At 36.2% G+C, this 17785-nt stretch overlaps 1 protein-coding gene across 2 annotated transcripts in view; it reads right to left on the reverse strand.

Annotated features, from left to right (window-relative positions):
* Nucleotides 1–16235: 16235 nt before the first annotated feature.
* LOC150104282 (non-selective voltage-gated ion channel VDAC2-like) overlaps nt 16236–17785 on the reverse strand; it is a 142761-nt gene continuing 141211 nt past the window's right edge. For both annotated transcript variants that reach the window (XM_090396885.1, XM_090396884.1), the window contains one exon: nt 16236–16561. In XM_090396885.1, the coding sequence (XP_090253011.1) occupies nt 16470–16561 (92 nt within the window). In that variant the 3' untranslated portion in view covers nt 16236–16469. The remainder of the gene's footprint in view (nt 16562–17785) is intronic.

The following is a 17785-nucleotide window of genomic DNA, read 5'->3' on the forward strand; positions in this document are numbered from 1 at the left end:
TCTGTTCACACCTCTAAACTTTCTCAGGATTCTCATATTCTGTAGTCTCTAGTCTTTGGTCAAGTGTTTCACTTTCAACCCAGCTCTCAGATCCATAAGTTAAAATTGGTTTGAACACTGTCTTGTATACAGCTAATTTAGTGTTGACTAATTTCTCTCTTATTCCATATAAATTTATTCAGTTGACTTCCTACCATACCGAGCTTTGTTGATTCTGTCGTCTACGTCCATATTTAGTTTACCATCTTCACTAAAAATCATACCTAAGTAGCTGAACTTAGATTTCACTTGTTCTATAGGTTCTCCATTTACAGTGCAATTGATAATTTCAATGCTTCTGCCTATTTTCATAACAAATTTATTACAACAATTATTCAATTTAGTCAGGGAATCTTGCAGACTTGTACTGGATTTATTTAGGAGTATAACATCATCTGCATAAAGTAAAGAGATGAGATTAACATCTCCAATTTTGATATCAAGTTTAATACCACTTTCCTTCATAATGTGATCCATATAGATAATGAATAACAGGGGGAGATAATGTACATCCTTGATTGACACCAGAATTAACATTAAACATCTTCTTGTACTTCCTTCAATTAAAGACTAAACATTGCTTGGTATAATGCCCCATTGACACCATACAACCGTAGTGTTTTGAATAGCTTTTCTCCTGGCACCTTGTCATATGCCTTTTCCAGATCTACAAAACATAGATCTTTTGTTATATTCCCATGATTTCTTAACTATTAGTCATAAAGTGAAAATCTGATCCTGACAGCCTCTATTTGGCCTGAATCCAGCTTGTTCTTCAAACTTCCTTTCCAGAATCTTTCTGAACCGTTTCTCAAGTATACTTGCATAAATCTTACCAGGAACACTCAGAAGGTGAAAACACCTCTGTAATTCTCACATTGTTTTATTTCCTTTTTATATATATGGGTAATATGAAAAGGGAAATAAAACTGAATGTGAGAATTACAGAGTTGTTTCCATACTGAATGTTCCTTGTAAGATTTATGCAAGTATACTTGAGAATTCTTGGATTTCTTTCTGGATAAAACCATGAGTGACATGGAGTGAACAGTTCTTCAAAAGGTGTGGTGGTGGTGAGGAGGAAGGGAAATAAACTTTGCTTTGTTCATCATTTGACACTTTCAAAATCTGATTTGGATTTGTTGATAGTTCTGTTACAACTCTAAGCTGCAACATAGGCAGAGTGAGTAGCTAGAGTTTTGGTCTTGAAACATTCATGATGTGCTGAGGGCTCAGTTTTTTGAGAACCACAGCTGAATGGTGGCTGAGATTTGGTCTTCATATCTGTGCAGATGTTTAGATGAGGACACATGAAGCAGCAGTTGGAGACCATGGGTAGGAAAATTAACTCAAAGAAAGCCTCTCATTCTTCATCCTTACAGTGCCAAAGATAACTCTGGGGAGTATGGTCCACGTTATCAAGAGGAGATAAAGTGTTGGCAGATTGGAGGGAGCTGTCAGTGAAAACTGGAGAGGGAAAGCAAATGAGTTATGTTGAAGCCCCCAAGTAGGATGACCTCACTACTAGGGTATTTCATCTAGAGAAAATAGAGCTTTTGAGAGTGTGGATGAAGAGTTTACTGTAGTTATGTCATCATCATCAAATTCTTGCCATGTACCCTCAAGGGGTGTACAGGATATGATAGTAATGATGTAAATTTTTCATGTAGTGCAAATTTCTTATCTAGAATTTTCCTTCAAATCGGTCTGTTACTTCTTAAGACTCCAACATTATCAGATCTTATGTTTCTATCGTGTAAGGCACTTTTTACCGTATCAATCCACCTATATATTGGTCTTCCTCTGGATTGTTTTCCTGCCAACCTGGCAGAGAACACTTGTTTTGCTAATCTTTCCTCGCCCATTCCGTTTAAGTGACCATACCACCTGAGATTAGCTCCACTAAATCATTCCGGGATGCTCACAATGTCAATTTCTTTAATAATATCTGCATTTTTAATATGATATTGCCATTGATGCCATCTGTTCATGCCTCTAATCTTTTTCGGGACTCTCATATCTGCGGTCTCTAGTCTTTGATCAAGTATTTTACTGACTCAGCACTCAGTTCTATTAGTTAAAACTGGTTTCAAAACTCTTGTATACAGCTAATTTAGTGTTCAGACTAATTTCTCTCTTATTCCATATGAATTTATTCAATTGACTTCCTACATACCAGCTTTCTTGATTCTGTTGTCTATTTCAATATTTAATTTACCATCTTCACTAAAAATCATGCCTAAGTAGTTGAAATGTATTACTTGTTCCACAGGTTCTCCATTCACAATGCAGTTGACATTTTCAATGATTCTGCCTATTTTCATTGTCTTTGTCTTTTTATTGCTGACGTTCATACCATATCTATTACAACAGCTACTCAATTTAGTCAGGGAATCTTGCAGACTTGTGGCGGATTTATTTTGAAGTATAACATCATCCGCATAAAGCAAAGAGCTGACATTAACATCTCCAATTTTGATATCAGGTTTAATACCACTTTCTTTCATAATGTGATTCATACAGATAATGAATAACAGAGGGGATAATGTACACCCTTGTCTGACACCAGATTTAACATTAAACCATCTTCCTGTACTTCATTCAATTCTAACTGCTGACTTACAACTCAAGTAAAGACTAAGTATTGCTTGTTATAATGCCCCATTGACACCATATAACTGTAGCATACTGAATAACTGCTCTCTTGGCACCTTGCCATATGCCTTTTCCAGATCTACAAAACTTAAATACAGATCTTTGTTATATTCCTATGATTTCTCAACAATTTGTTGTAAAGTGAAGATCTGATCCTAACAGCCTCTATTTGGCCCAGCTTGTTCTTCCACAATTCTGATTCTTCTCAACTGTTTCTCAAGTATACTTGCAAAGATCTTGCCAGGAACACTCAGTAGAGTGTTCCTGGAGAAATACCTCTGTACTTCTCACATACAGTTTTTTCCCTTTTTATATATGGGTACTATGAGAGCTCTACTCCAATCATCAGGAATTCGTTCCTCTGTCCAGGCCTTCTAAACTATGCAGTGCAACCACTGTAAGACTTATGCCTCCATACTTCAGCATTTCTGGTCGAATATCATGTATGAGAAAACTTTAAAATAACAGCAAGTAATACTCTAGTTCCATCCAGCTCTTATATCTACACTATGAACAAATACCATACCTATTTGAGGATAGATGTCTAATGAGATGTAGACATTAATAAAACATTTTTTTAAATGTTATTTCTCATGTATTACTCACAGTTGAAAAATATAGAAAAGAAGCGTAGATATGAAATGCCTTAGAGGAAGATAGAAATATAAGATCTGACAATTCTGGAGTGGTGAAAATGTAAAATTAATCATGTACTAATCAGTATCCTGATCACTCATGTTATATAAAAAAAAAAAAAAAATTACAATATAGTGAACTTTAAGTTAGAAGTAGTATTAGAAACAAAAAGGAAATCACACTTGAAAATTCAAAGCAATAAGCCAGTAAATGCTTTGATAGAATAAAGAAGAAAGCTAACTTTAACAAAAAAAAAAAAAAAAAGGTTAGAGGAAGACTTTGATAGAAATAAAGAACCAAACTTCAGAAAAACATTCTGAAGATTATTGAAAAGGTTTAACATTTAAAGGAAGAGTACTGTACTTGATTATAAAAGGAATGAGATAATCAAGCCATCAAATGATTGGCAGTGGTGGTCAGGTCAGTATGCATTCATCAGCCAACAGGCTGCAGGTTCGAATCCTGATGTGGCTGGTGAATGCATATTGATCAGACCACCATGTTTGATCTTCAGAACAGGGTTTTCAGACAGGTAAAGAAATGAAAAAAAAAAAAAAAAAAAAAAACCTTACCAAACCCATGGTACTAAAAACCTCTCATGGGTGGGAGTTAAAAAATGATAAAAGTAGGAGAAAATAGTTCAGAAGAATGCAATCAGTAGTGCATTTACAGTAGAGGTAGAAAAACCACCTGAAATGTGGAAAGGTAGCCAGAATAGATGATATTCAAAGAAATGCTCAAATCAGGGGGAATAAAAGTTTCGCAGTGGCTAAACTGCATAATTCAAAAAAAAAAAAAAAAAAAAAACTTGGTTAGATGGCCAAATTTCAGAGACTGAAACTTGTAATAGTACCACCTATAAAAATGGAATACTGAGCATGAATATTAAATGAAAATAACAAGTTATTTTGGTTTAAGCCAATAAGAATATAATTTGGCCTACTACAATCCCAAACTGCTAGCACATCATAGTTTGTTCAGTATCCAGGTGGGCAACTAACAGGATGTCCCCAGTTCTCTCCATTCCTTAAAAGGCTACTCTCTTATTACCTATAAATGTATTCAGCTGCCCTTATTCTAATATGTTTTTTCTCTATTTAATTTTGCATGTTCAACTAACAATTGTGCCACTTAAATAAATACTATGCTTATTCTATAGGTTATCATGCTCCAGCCTGTTTTCATAGTTGAATGCTAATAATCATATAAAATTTGACAGCAGTTATTCAGTTTAAAGTGACAGAATTTTGTGCCAGCTGGGACACTACCTGGTTACGAAAGGCCTCCATTATTTTTGTCAGGGAAACAGTAAAAAGTCAACAATTGGAATGGACAAATAACTCAGCATCACAGTTCAATATAGGCACCATCAGCATCAGTGGAAAAGAAATAAAACTAGAACTAAACATGTACCAGATCAGCATAATAGGTGTTACTGAAACGAACAAAAACAGGCGATATCTCTCTAAAAACAAATACAAGATATCATATTCAGGCAATATCAGAGAAAAAGAATGATAGCTATTCAACATTAAATATGAGGATAATCTTCTTAAATGGCAGGCATTATCAAGTGGTCATCATCATCAAATTCCTTATATGTACCCTCAAGGGATGTACAAGATATGATAGTACTACATGAAAAATTTACATCATTACTAACTTCCTACCTACAATTTTCTTCCAAATCAGTCTGTTACTTGTCAATACTCCAACATTATCAGATCTTATATTTCTATCGTCTAAGGCAGTTTGCACCACATCAATCCACCAATATCTTGGTCTTCCTCTGGGTCGTTTTCCTGCCAACCTGACAGAGAACACTTGCTTTACTATTCTTTCCTTGACCATTCTGTTTAAGTGACCATACCACCTGACATTTAACTCTGCTAACGCATTCCTGGATGCTGACAATGTCTAGTTCTTTCCTAATATCCTCGTTTTTAATATATTGCCATAGATGCCATCTGTTCACACCTCTAATCTTTCTCAGGACTCTCATATCTATGGTCTCTAGTCTTTGATCAAGTGTTTTACTTCTGACATAGCTCTCAGCCTCATAAGGAACTGGTTTGAACACTGTCTTGTACACAGCTAATTTAGTGTTCTGACTAATTTCTCTCTTATTCCATATGCATTTATTCAATTGACTTCCTACAATACCAGCTTTGTTGATTCTGTTCTCTATTTCCATATTTAATATACTAATTTCACAAAAAATCGTTCCTAAGTAGCTGAAATGTTTTACTTGTTCCACAGGTTCTCCATTCACATCACAGTTGATATTTTCAACGATTCTACCCATTTTCATTGTCTTTGCCTTTTTATTGCTGACTTTCATACCATATCTATTACAACAGTTATTCAATTTAGTCAGGGAATCTTGCAAACTTGTAGCAGATTTATTTAGAAGTATAACATAGTCTACATAAAGCAAAGAGCATACATTAACATCTCCAATTCTGATATCATGATTAATACCACTTTCCTTCATAATGTGATCCATATAGATAATGTACATCCTAGTCTCACACCACATTTAACATTAAACCAAATTCCTTTACTTCCTTCAATTCTAACTGCTGACTTGCAACTCAAATAAAGACTAAGTATTGCTTGATATAATGCCCCAGTGACACCATATAACTGTTGCATATTGAATAGCTTCTCTCTTGGCACCTTTGTCATACAGCTTTTCCAGATCTACAAAACTTAAATACAGATCTTTGTTATATTCCCATGCTTTCTCAACTATTTGTCGTAAAGTGAAGAACTGATCCTGACAGCCTCTATTTGGCCTGAATCCAGCTTGTTCTTCACCAAGCTTTTCTTCCACAATTCTTCTCAACCGATTCTCAAGTATACTGGCATAAATCTTGCCACGAACACTCAGTAGGGAAATACCTCTGTAATTCTCACATGCAGTTTTATTTCCCTTTTTATATATGGGTACTATTAGAGCTCTACTCCATACTTCACGATTTCTGGTCGAATATCATCTACTCCTGCTGCCTTTTCACATTTCAAGCCTTTGATGGCTTTTTCTACTTCAAGTATGGATATGCATTCCTGACTGTATGCCTGTTGAGTGTTTTTTACCACTGTGCTATCACTGCTTGTTTCATTTAGCAATTTTTCAAAGTAATTACTCCATACTTCCAGGATAACTTTTTTTCTCCAGTTTCCATGTCACCTTTATCATCTCTAACTTCTTTTACAGCACTCTTTCCTCCATTTCTAAGCTTCTTCAACAATCTCCAGAATATCTTACCACCTTCTTGATATTTATTTTATGTTCTTGCCAAAGTCCTCCCATGACTTTTGTTTAGCTAGTTTTACACAGAGTTTAGCTTTCTTACATTTGTCTCTCTATTCTCTAAGACCACAAGCTGACTTATTTGCCAGGAACTTTTGATATGCTTTCGTCTTTTCCTTCACTGCCTCTTTAACTTTCTGTGTCCACTATGTAGTTCTGATTTTTCTATCCTTGCAGACAACCTCACCACATGCCTCTCTGACTGAATCAATCATGGTTTTCTTGAAGGCTTGCCACTTAATTTCCAAGGTTTGGTTCCTGTTCTCAAACTCTCATTTTTTCTTCAATAATCTTTGTGTATTTTAGTCTACAGTTCACATCAGAGAGCTGTTCAAGACTAAATAGTGATCACTTCCAATTTCAAATCCTCTCTATACTCTGGTATATCCTGCACAAGGGAGAAAACATCACTATCAACAATAACATAGTCAATGAGACTTTTCTTATTCCTTGCCTCTTCTCTCCATGTGAATTTGTGCACATTTTTATGTTGAGGCATGGTGTTAGTAATAACCAGTCCATGTCCTGAGCAGCAATCCAGCAGGTATTTGCAATTATTATTATCTTTGCTCTTTTCTCCAAATTTTCCCAAAACATTTTTGTGTGTCTGACAATCACTTCCTACTCTGCTATTTAGATCCGCAACAAGGACCAACTTTTCCTTTTTCATTGTGTCAGTAGCTTTCTCTAGAGCCTCAAAAAATTCCTCCACTTCTACTTTAGTAGAACATTCTGTGGGACCATAGGCACAAATAAGTCTCATTGTCCAATTCCCCATTCAGATATTTGCCCACATCACTCTACTTGAGACTGCCTACCATTCAAGAAGATTAGCCTCGTATTTTGTGTTGAATACTATGGCTACTCCTTCTTTTCCTTGATTGTCTTTGCCTGAATATAACATTTGTATTTATTGCTCAGAACGATCTCACCAGTTTTTTTTTTTGTTTCAGTCACCCCTATTATGTCGATCTGGTACTTATCTAATTCTTCAGATAGCTCCATTTCTTTGCCATTCAGGCTTCTTATGTTGATAATACCGATCTTTAACTCTGGTGATATTGAGTCGGGGTGTGCTTTCAGATTTGTTCCAGTAACCGACTATTCGCTGTTCGCCCTGGCGAAAACAATGGGGGCCTTGTTTAACAGGGTGACGCCCCAGCCAGCATGAAATTTTGTCATGTTGTACCATCATTTTGTATATTGGTTTAAGCCAATAAGAATACAATTTGGTTGGCTAAATGCCAAATTGCCAGCCCATCCTCGTTCGTTCAGTATCCAGGTAGATACCCAAAGGGTGCACCACAAGAAGGTGAGGATTGAACATTAGGTTATAAGTCCTGGTTGGTTCTCTGCATTCCTTTAACGGCTATGTGGAAGTCTCCTCTCAGTTATACAGCTTTGACCCTTAAGCACCCCTTTTTTTCATGTGGTGGCATGGACAAATATCAGAATGGGAAACTGGATGACTTATTTATGCCTATGATCCCACAGATGGTTTTAATAAGAAGTGGAGGAATTTTTCAAGACATTACAGAAGCTAAAAATAATGGAAATTACCTGTTGGACTTCTGTTCAGGACATAGACTAGTTATTATTTACACTATGTTCCAGCATCAAAGTGCATAAATTCACATGGAGAGAAGATGCAAGAAATAAAGTCTCACTATGTTGTTGTTGCCTGTTTTCCCAGCGGTTCAGGACAGAGGAATATACAGAGGATTTTAAATTGGAAGTGCATTTAGTGTATATATAGTAATCATGTATTAAAAAAAAAGGACATAAAACTGAATGTGAGAATAACAGAAATATTTCTATACTTGGGAAGATTTATGCAATACTTGAGGAAAAAAAGTTAAGAAAAATTGTGGAAGGGAAGTTAGGAGAAGAACAAGTTTGGGGAGGGGGTCAGGCCAAATATAGGTTGTTAGCATAAGATTTACATTTTAAGAGGAAGTTGAAAAAGGCAGACAAGGTGCCAAGAGAGCAATTCAAAATACTGCAGATATATAGTGTAAATTGAATCAGGCAATACTTAAGCCTATATTCGAGTTGTAAATCAGAAGTTACAATTGAAGATAGTTTGATGTTAAAACAGGTAGGTGCGAGACAAGGGTGCATATTATGAAGGAAAATCATATTAAACCTAATATCAAAATTGAAAATGGCAATCTCAGCTTTTTTCTTTATGCAAATGATATTATACTTCTAAATAAATCCAGTACAAGTCTGCAGGTTTCCATGACTAAATTGAATAACTGTTGTAAAATAATTTGTATAAAGGCAGACATTGAAAATAGGAAGAAGCACTGACAACTACTTCATTCTGAATGGAGAACAGAACAAGTAAAACATTTCAGTTATTTAGATGCAATTTTCAGCGAAGATGGCAAATTAAATACGGAAATGAACACCAGAATTAGCAAAAACACAAACTAGTTGTACACAAGACAGCATTCAAACCAATTTTAACTTATGCTGGATTAGAAATAATACTTAAGACTGGAGACCACAGATAGTTCTAAAAGAAATTTAGAGGTGTGAACAGATGGCATCAATGGCAGAATAATTAAAAATGAGAATATTAGGAAAGAACTTGACATTGTTAGCAGAGTTAAGCAAAGGTGGCATTGTCACCTAAGCAAAATGGGGAAGGTTAGCAAAACACATTCTTTGTCAAGATGGCAATCAATCTAGATCAGAGGTCGGCCAAAGTGGTGGTCAATATCAGTGGCAGCATCATGAGAAAAATGAAGATATTAAAAGCTACTTGGCACTATTAGCATTCCAGAATATGCACAGAGCTAACTAATTTTCACCTAAACAGAAGGAGATAGAGGAAAAGGTAGCAAAACAGCTGTTAATACTGCAAGAAAGACTGAGAAGACTAGGATCTAAGTGGGTTGACGCAGCTCGAAGTGCATTTTATCGTAGTGTGTAGTGTTCATGAAAGCTCCAGATAAGATAAGCGTTATTTTCAGTTATCATTGATAAATTTATTATAATATTGCATAGTTTTGTTTGCCTTGCGTATCTTAGTGCATCTGTTTGCATGTTTTTGGTGTTTATAATTTGATAAAATACGTTACTAGTAATGGCTCCAGTACGAAGGAAAATGGTGGCCAGTAATGATGGTTCGCCATCTTCTTTCAAGAACGGTAACGCAAAGGAGATGATTCAGTGTACTATCTGCGAAATGTACGCTTTGCGGAGTGCGGTTAGATGATAATAAAGGAGTGAATGTGTGTGGAAAATGTAGGGAGAATGAGGAATTGAAGTGTATTTCGGATCGTGAGTGTGATATTTTTGTCAAACTTCAGAATGAAGAAAATAAGGATATGACAAGAAACGGCGAGGTTGTACCAGAGAATTGTGAGAGTGTGAATGTAGAAAGTGCGAATTATAGTATTAATGGTTTTACAGAGAATAAAAAAGATAGATGCAATGAGTGAGATCGCGTTGTTGAATGGTGCGATACAAAGGGCAAAAACAGCAGCTAGAGCGTATGAGCAAAAGTCGACTGAATGAACCAACCAATAATAAAAAGTAGGACAGGAAAAATAGGCTTATGAGCGTGAACATGAACAAAATGAAGGATAGAGTGCTGTATAGAGACTCGTTAGTATGAGGTGTGTTAGTAGAGGATTTGACAAAATCGTACCAACCTGGTGCGACCATAAAGGATGTAACTGAGTCTATTAGAGAGCAAAAGGAAAGAGTGAAAGAAATGATTGTTGTGGCAGGTACGAATGATTTGAAAGGAGATAAAATGGAAATGATAGAAGACCTGAATAAATTGTTTGAGGTAGCAAAAGAAAAGAGTGAGAGAGAATGATTAGTCTTTTGCCACGGTATGACAGTGAAATGTTTAAAAGGAGGGCCATAATTGCGAATGACTTTATGTGTGGGTTATGTATGACGAGTGGTGTGGAATTTGTGGATGTGTGGAGTGAGTTCGATGGGCGAAAGGATCTATATAAGATAGATGGCTTGCATTTGAATGGTAACGGTGTAAGGAGACTTGAGAAAGTGTTGCTGAATGTAATGGATGTGCAAATTCAGGGAAACTAGATTTATTAAGGGGGGGGGGTAGATATACAGTCCTTAGGGAGGCAGTTGAATGTATGAATGAATATAATATGCCAGAGTGAATAAGGACAACAAAGCGGAGTGGGATAGTTAATATAAGGCATCAAGGTACGGTTGGGGCTAATGGGGGTCTTAAATTCATGTACACTAATGCTAGGAGTATTAGGAACAAGAAGCAAGAGTTTTTGGCCATGGTTGGCACTTCCAGACCACAGGTTATTGGTATTAGTGAATCATGGCTGACTGTAGATGATATAGCTAGTGGGATTGAATGTAATGGGTATAGTGTGTTCAGGAATGACAGGGAGAATAAAATGGGGGGAGGAATATTGTTGATGATAGCTGATGAGCTACAGCCAAGGAGAATGGAAGTTGAATTGTAGGATAGAGAAAAGAGCACATTTGAGGCAATTTGGTGTGAGATTGTGGCTAGCAGAACTAAATATACAATTGGGTCCTGCTATAGACTAGGTGATGGAAAAGATGGTGGTGACAGTATGCACAAGCAAATAGAAGAAATGAGTGGAAGGAGGATAATTATTATGGGAGATTTCAACTATGGTCACATTGATTGGAGTGAGGAGAGAACACACGTGAGGAAGGAATTGGATTTTATGTGGTTATTAAGGGATAACTATCTGCGACAGCATGTAATGGAAAATACTAGGGGTCAGAGAGTGCTTGACTTAGTAATTACATCCGAGGATTTGGCTGTAACAAATATGACCATATTGCAACCAACTGGTGAGAGTGATCATAGGGTCTTGATTTGGGAGGTAGCTAAAGGTGTGGAATTTTCAATTAAGAAAGGGTACATATGGAATTATCGGGCTGGAAAGTATGACAAGCTTAGGAGTTTGATTGGTTCAATGCCATGGCATGTACAACTGCAAGGACTAGAAGTTGATAGTGCATGGGAGGCAGTTAAGAAGTGTTTGCATGAAGCAATGGCTGACTGTATACCTAGAGTCCGAATAATAAATCAAGTAGGGGTTAAATGGATGAATAACACCATTAAGCTTGAGCTCAAAAAAAGAAACAACTATGGAGGGAATTTAAGGAGAAAGGTGACCGGCAGGCACATGAACGATATAAAGCGCAGGCCAGAAGGGTAACGAGTGTGGTAAGGAAAGCAAAAAAGGATTACGAAAGAACATTGGCCATGCAGGCTAAAGAGAATCCTAAACAGTTTTTTAGATATGTAGCAAGTAAAAGGAAAAATGTACATGGCAGAATGATTTTAAAGAATGCCAATGGTAGGGAGGTAACTGAATCAGTTGATATAGTTGAGTTACTGAGTGAGCACTTTACAAGTATATATCATCCAGGTGGTGACATTGCAGAAACGAATAAACCAGTAGATTATACAGGAATTGTGGTGAATGAAGTGGAGGTGAGTAGTCTATTGCATAACCTCAATGTCAATACATCCGTGGGATTGGATGGTATACTAGCTCGTGTCGTACGAGAAGCAGCTAAAGAACTGTCAGTAGCCTTGACCATTGAGTTTAATTTGAGTCTCCGGTCTGGTTAGTCCCGAGGGGGTAGAAAGAGGGGAAAATAGTCCCACTGCATAAAGGTGGTTCCAAGACTGCTGTTGTAAATTACCGACCGATTAGCATATCAGGAATCAATGTCAAGGTCTTAGAGAAATTAGTCAAGAAAAGAATACAGGATTGGATAGATGAAAATGGGATATTGTATGGGGGACAACATGGTTTTGTGAATGGTAGATCATGCCTCAGTAACTTGCTCACATTCTATAACACAGTGATGGCTGAACTGGATAGGGGTAATGGGCTTACAGTGATACTACTGGACCTTGCCAAGCCTTTGACAGGATACCACATGGAATCCTAATCAGTAAACTGGAGCAGATGGGGATAGATATAGGGTTTGGTGAGATGGATAGGAGGGTGGTTGAAGGAGAGATACCAGAGAGTGGTTTATGTAGGAGTGGAGTCTAAAAGACGGCTTGTGACTAGGGGTGTGCCGCAGGCTCTGTTCTTGGACCACTGCTTTTCAATTTGTTCATCAATGATATAGGAAAGGATTTGAGAGGAAGTGTTCACTTGTTTTCTGATGATGCAAAGTTGGGTAGAGCAACTGTGAGTGCACAGGATGTCAAAATTTTACAGGATGATTTGGATAGTTTGGAGGACTGGGCTAGGAAAAATGGATGTCAATTTAATGTGGCAAAGTGTAAGGTTATGCACTCTGGGGCGAAAAGAATAGCAGCAGTATATTGCATTGGTGAAACCGTACTCCAGGAGATTGATGAGGCCAGGGATTTGGGAGTGTTGGTGGATAGGGAATTGAAGTTTAGCTGGCACATTGCAAAAGTGACTAAATCAGCTCATCAAATCACTTGGCTTCTGAAAAATACTTTAACATGCAGAGACAAACAAGTCGTTGTTCCTCTGTATCGAGCCTTGATAAGACCCCATCTGGACTACTGTGCCCAGTTATGGGCACCAGGATTTCTTCGTGATGGGGAGGAAATGGAGAGGATCCAGAGACGAGTGACCAAGATGATAGAAGGTCTGTGGAATGAACCTTATGAGAATAGGTTGAAGATTTGCGGGTTGCAGAGATTGGACGATAGGTGAAGGAGGGGTGATATGATTGAGACATTCAAATTACTGAAGGGTTTCTAAGATTGATCCAGAAGATATTTTTGAAAACATGACTGGTGGTGGGAGGACTAGGGGCCATGCATGGAAGCTGGGCAAGAGTGTGGTTGACAAGGGAGTTAGAGCTAGGTTTTTTACTTGGAGAGTGGTGAATGAGTGGAATAAGCTACAAGAGTCTGTTGTGGGTGCTATGACCATGAATGAGTTCAAGGCAAGGTGTGATAGATACTGTGTCAATGCCGAATAGTTGTTCTTAACATGATGTTAGGGCCTCCCTCGATGAGTCTGTTGACTCCTTGGAGTTGCCCGGAACAATAACAACAATAATAATATTTGCCAAGAAATTACATTCTTGCTTAATCCTTTACCAAAGTGCATGTGTAAAATAACTTCATGAATAGGCTACTTGTATATAGAAGCTGTTGACTTCACATCAATTGCCACAATATCTATTAATGCAAAGTACACTTTCTTTCAGATACATATAATGCTATACTATGGGAAGGGTCATTACCCAGACTTAGGAAATAAGGTTGTTGAAGTCATATTTTCCATATACAAGTAACAAAAAGGTGTACCCTCATCACTTGCCAAGAAGTTATGTTCTTGTTTAATCCTTCAAAATTCAATTTTCTCCTAAACACTAGATTATTTGTCTCTTCTTGCAGTAATACAATTGATATAATGTCAACAGTCTCTATATACAAGTAGCCTAGTTGCAAATAAGCTTCAAGTGCAAACTGTTTACATAGATTTGGATAAAGGATTAAACAAGAATATTTCTTGGAAAGCCTAATTTACTTTCTAACCAAGTGAAAATAATATTCTCTAGTTAGCAATACATTAAAAATACAAGATATGAAAAAATTGAGGTCCTGACATACTGATCAGAGAAAAACTGCCATTAGGAAGTTAGTACTACATACGAGAGTGGCCTGAAAACTCCTCGACCATAGATGGCAACACTATTGGCAAGATTTCTTTATCTAAGTTGGCACATGTGTCATAATAAGCATCCATGTGAAACTGCAAGTCATTCTATCAAGTAGTTATTTAACAGCAGTTGTCTGAACCAAAAGTGTTGTCTGTATCCCATGAAATGGATAAAATTCTTTGTAAAAGAAGGTTTAATTCACCAAAAGAAATTCATTCGAGTTCATAAAAGTTTATTGGCACTCTTCTCCTTCATTTTCGACAGTTAAGAAATGGGCTGCTGAGTTTAAATGGCCATACTTGAAGATGATCTATGTGAAGGACGTCCAAAAAGTGTAACACCACCAATCATTGATCAAGTGCACGATATGGTATTGGATGACCAGCGAGTCAAAGTGCGTGAAATTGCTGAGACTATAGGCATTTCAAAAGAATGTGTAGGATATATTTTGCATGAAGAATTGCAAATGAAAAACCTTTGTGCAAGATGGGTGCTGCACTTGCTCACAGCAACATCAAAAATGCACTCGCATGAAAATCTCTGAACAGTGCTTGGAGCGTTTTAAGAAGAATAAAACTGATTTTTTGTGTGTTGATTTATTACTATGGATGAGACTTGGATTCACCATTGCACACCAAAATCCAAACAGTGGACATTCATTCAGCATGGTTCTACTAGCAGGAAAGGTCATGGCATTGGTGTTTTGAAATGTTTGGCATTTTGTTTATTAATTATCTTGAAAAGGGTAAACAATAACCAGGGAATATTATTCCAATCTTTTAACCAGACTAGACAAAAAAATACATGGGAAAAGACCTGGTTTGCATTAGAAAAAAATCATTTTTCATGAGGACAATGCACCTGCTCACAAAGGTGTTTGGCAATGGGAAAATTAAGGGATCTGCATTATGATTTGATGGAACATCCACCCTATTTCTCAGATTTGGCTCCCTCTGACTTCTATCTCTTTCCAAAACAAACTTTTCTGCGCTGGTCAGCATTTTTTTTTTTTTTTATTTTAAATTCGAATCAAGAGATGATTGCAGCTGTAGAGGATATTTTGCAGATCTTACTGAGAACCACTACAGGGACAGGATAATGGCTCTGAAGCATTGCTGGAATAAACGTATTAGTCTTAAGGGAGATTATGTTGAAAAATAAAAATAACTTTGAAATTATAAATTTTTTTTTTCATTGTTAGGTCGAGAACTTTTCAGACCACCCTCATAATTAAGTTTCATTTTTAACATCATGATCTTTTACACTATATGAGGGTACAAATCAGAAATTTGATATATTCCTACACTCTCCAAATTTTGATAGGTGGAAGACTTCACTTTAATTCCATTATGATAACTAGTATTACTTAACACTCAATCTTAATTCACCCACCCACACCTTTGTTACTAGCCATTTTAGGACTTAGAATCAATGCTGTCTATGCTAATTTTGCAGGCTGTTAATCTCTTTTCCATGTATAGCTGTAATTTTTTGTTAATTTTAAAACTGTACTGGAAATTTTTAGCAAATATTAAAGTAAAACTTTATTAATAGCATTTGTTTTATGTAATCAGTTTTACAATTGTATGAATTAAAACACTGACAGTAAAATTTCTATGATCTATCATTAGTATTGATTTTTAACCACTCTTAATTAAGTTTGCACATTAAGTACCACATGTGCATTCAATCTTCATTTAATTAAAAATGAGTGAAAAATTCAGTTTCTGGTCAAACTGTATGTGTGTGATGAAAAACCCAAGTTTTCAGGGGGGGGGGGGGAAATCCTGCTAGTGAAATATATATATCATTAATATATATAAAAAAAACAATCATGGTTTAAGGTTCCTCATGCTGTTCTTCCAAGTGCACACTTGAGAAGATAAATTATTATCTTGCAGACATTCACACAGTCTGCTGAAAATCAAACATGTTCCAGGCTGTATCACTTTATTCTGGAGAATTACATTATTACAGACCCAATTGTTCTGTCAGCTACATCTGATACTGTTAGATGAAATTCCCTCAACTAGATGCTAAGCAAATTTCAAGACAGAAATAAAAACAAACTAAAAACACTGCATAAATTGCTTTCATTCCCTTTTATGATAAAGTTGGAGGTCCAAATTTCTTTTTAAATATTTTGCTACACAATGAATGAAAGGTTTTATGCTTCAAGGTCTAATCCCAATCCAAGCTTGTGTCCACCCTGATTGAAATTCTTGCCATCTAACATGGCAGACAATGTCAGCTGAAGTCCTGAAACACAAAATATCAACATTATTAGTTAGATACACTATTAATGAACAAATTATTTTATGAAATGTTTTTAAATAACAAAATGTAACAATTTCCAACTGAATCTTACTTCATAACAGAACGACAGCTGCTTACACCTGGTAAATACACTTTAGAAAGAGAACCATTAAATTATCAATGATTAATATATTCAATGCACAATTAACATGCTATTTTAAATTAATGTTTCATACCAATTAGTGATGCCATCCTATAACCCCCAAAAACATTAGAGAAAGAAATTTTGCGTAAGTCTGCTTTCTAGCTTATGCTGAAGGATCTTCACATTTTAGATAACGACTCAAACCTAGGTCATTCCAACCAAAGGGCACTATCATTACAAACTGATCTACAGTGGTCCTGGCTAAATTTCATATAACTCCAAATACATTTGGAAATATGACTTAAAAAAAAATTTAAGATTAAATTCTATTCAAGCATGTGCAACCAATTAAATGAACAAATTGCCATTACCAGTAAAAAAAATGAATCATGGTTTTTAATATACAGTTCAACACAAGGCACCTTCTCTTATTGCCATACAGAGATTGAAATAATATTTCTGATCACAAATCATAACTCAAGAATCATAGAGTATAATTATTCACTGATCTAAATAGAAATTTTTAATCTGCAAGTCAATAATTATGGAAACTGCAGCATGTACAGACAAACGTATATGTTTTAAATTATATTTCTGTGCTAAATTATAACCCTATAGTACAGTTATAAGTTTCCTAAGGATCAGAAAATAGACAAACCCTGTTTAAGGCTAATAAGGACCTTTCTCAAGCCACACCTGTCATCCAATAAGAAAGATGTGGAAAAACACCGATATTTACTGTATGAACACAGTAACATAAAGCACTGTTTCAGTGACATTCAGCTTAGCTTGGTCAATAGACAGAACATCCAGTCAATCAATAAAGCTAGCTTATTTTAATTTCCATGACGAATCAAACCTGGCCCCCTCCAGGTCAGGTTTACCAGAGTCCAATTTTTGAAAATGGGCCATAATGCAGGAAGGTGAGGTTGGCTTAAGTCCACCTTCTATCAAACCAACCTCACTAAACTGTCAAAGTTCAGTACTTTTTTTTTCTTCCCTGCACCATATTTTACAATGTTCAGTTTCTTCACATCACTATGGTTTTGTTTCAAAAATATAGTACTTGTGTATATATTTGC

Source organism: Typopeltis vanoorti, chromosome 8 (assembly GCF_054136105.1).
Source record: "Typopeltis vanoorti isolate ZY-2024b chromosome 8, IOZ_Tvanoo_1.0, whole genome shotgun sequence".
Lineage (NCBI taxonomy): Eukaryota > Metazoa > Arthropoda > Arachnida > Uropygi > Thelyphonidae > Typopeltis > Typopeltis vanoorti.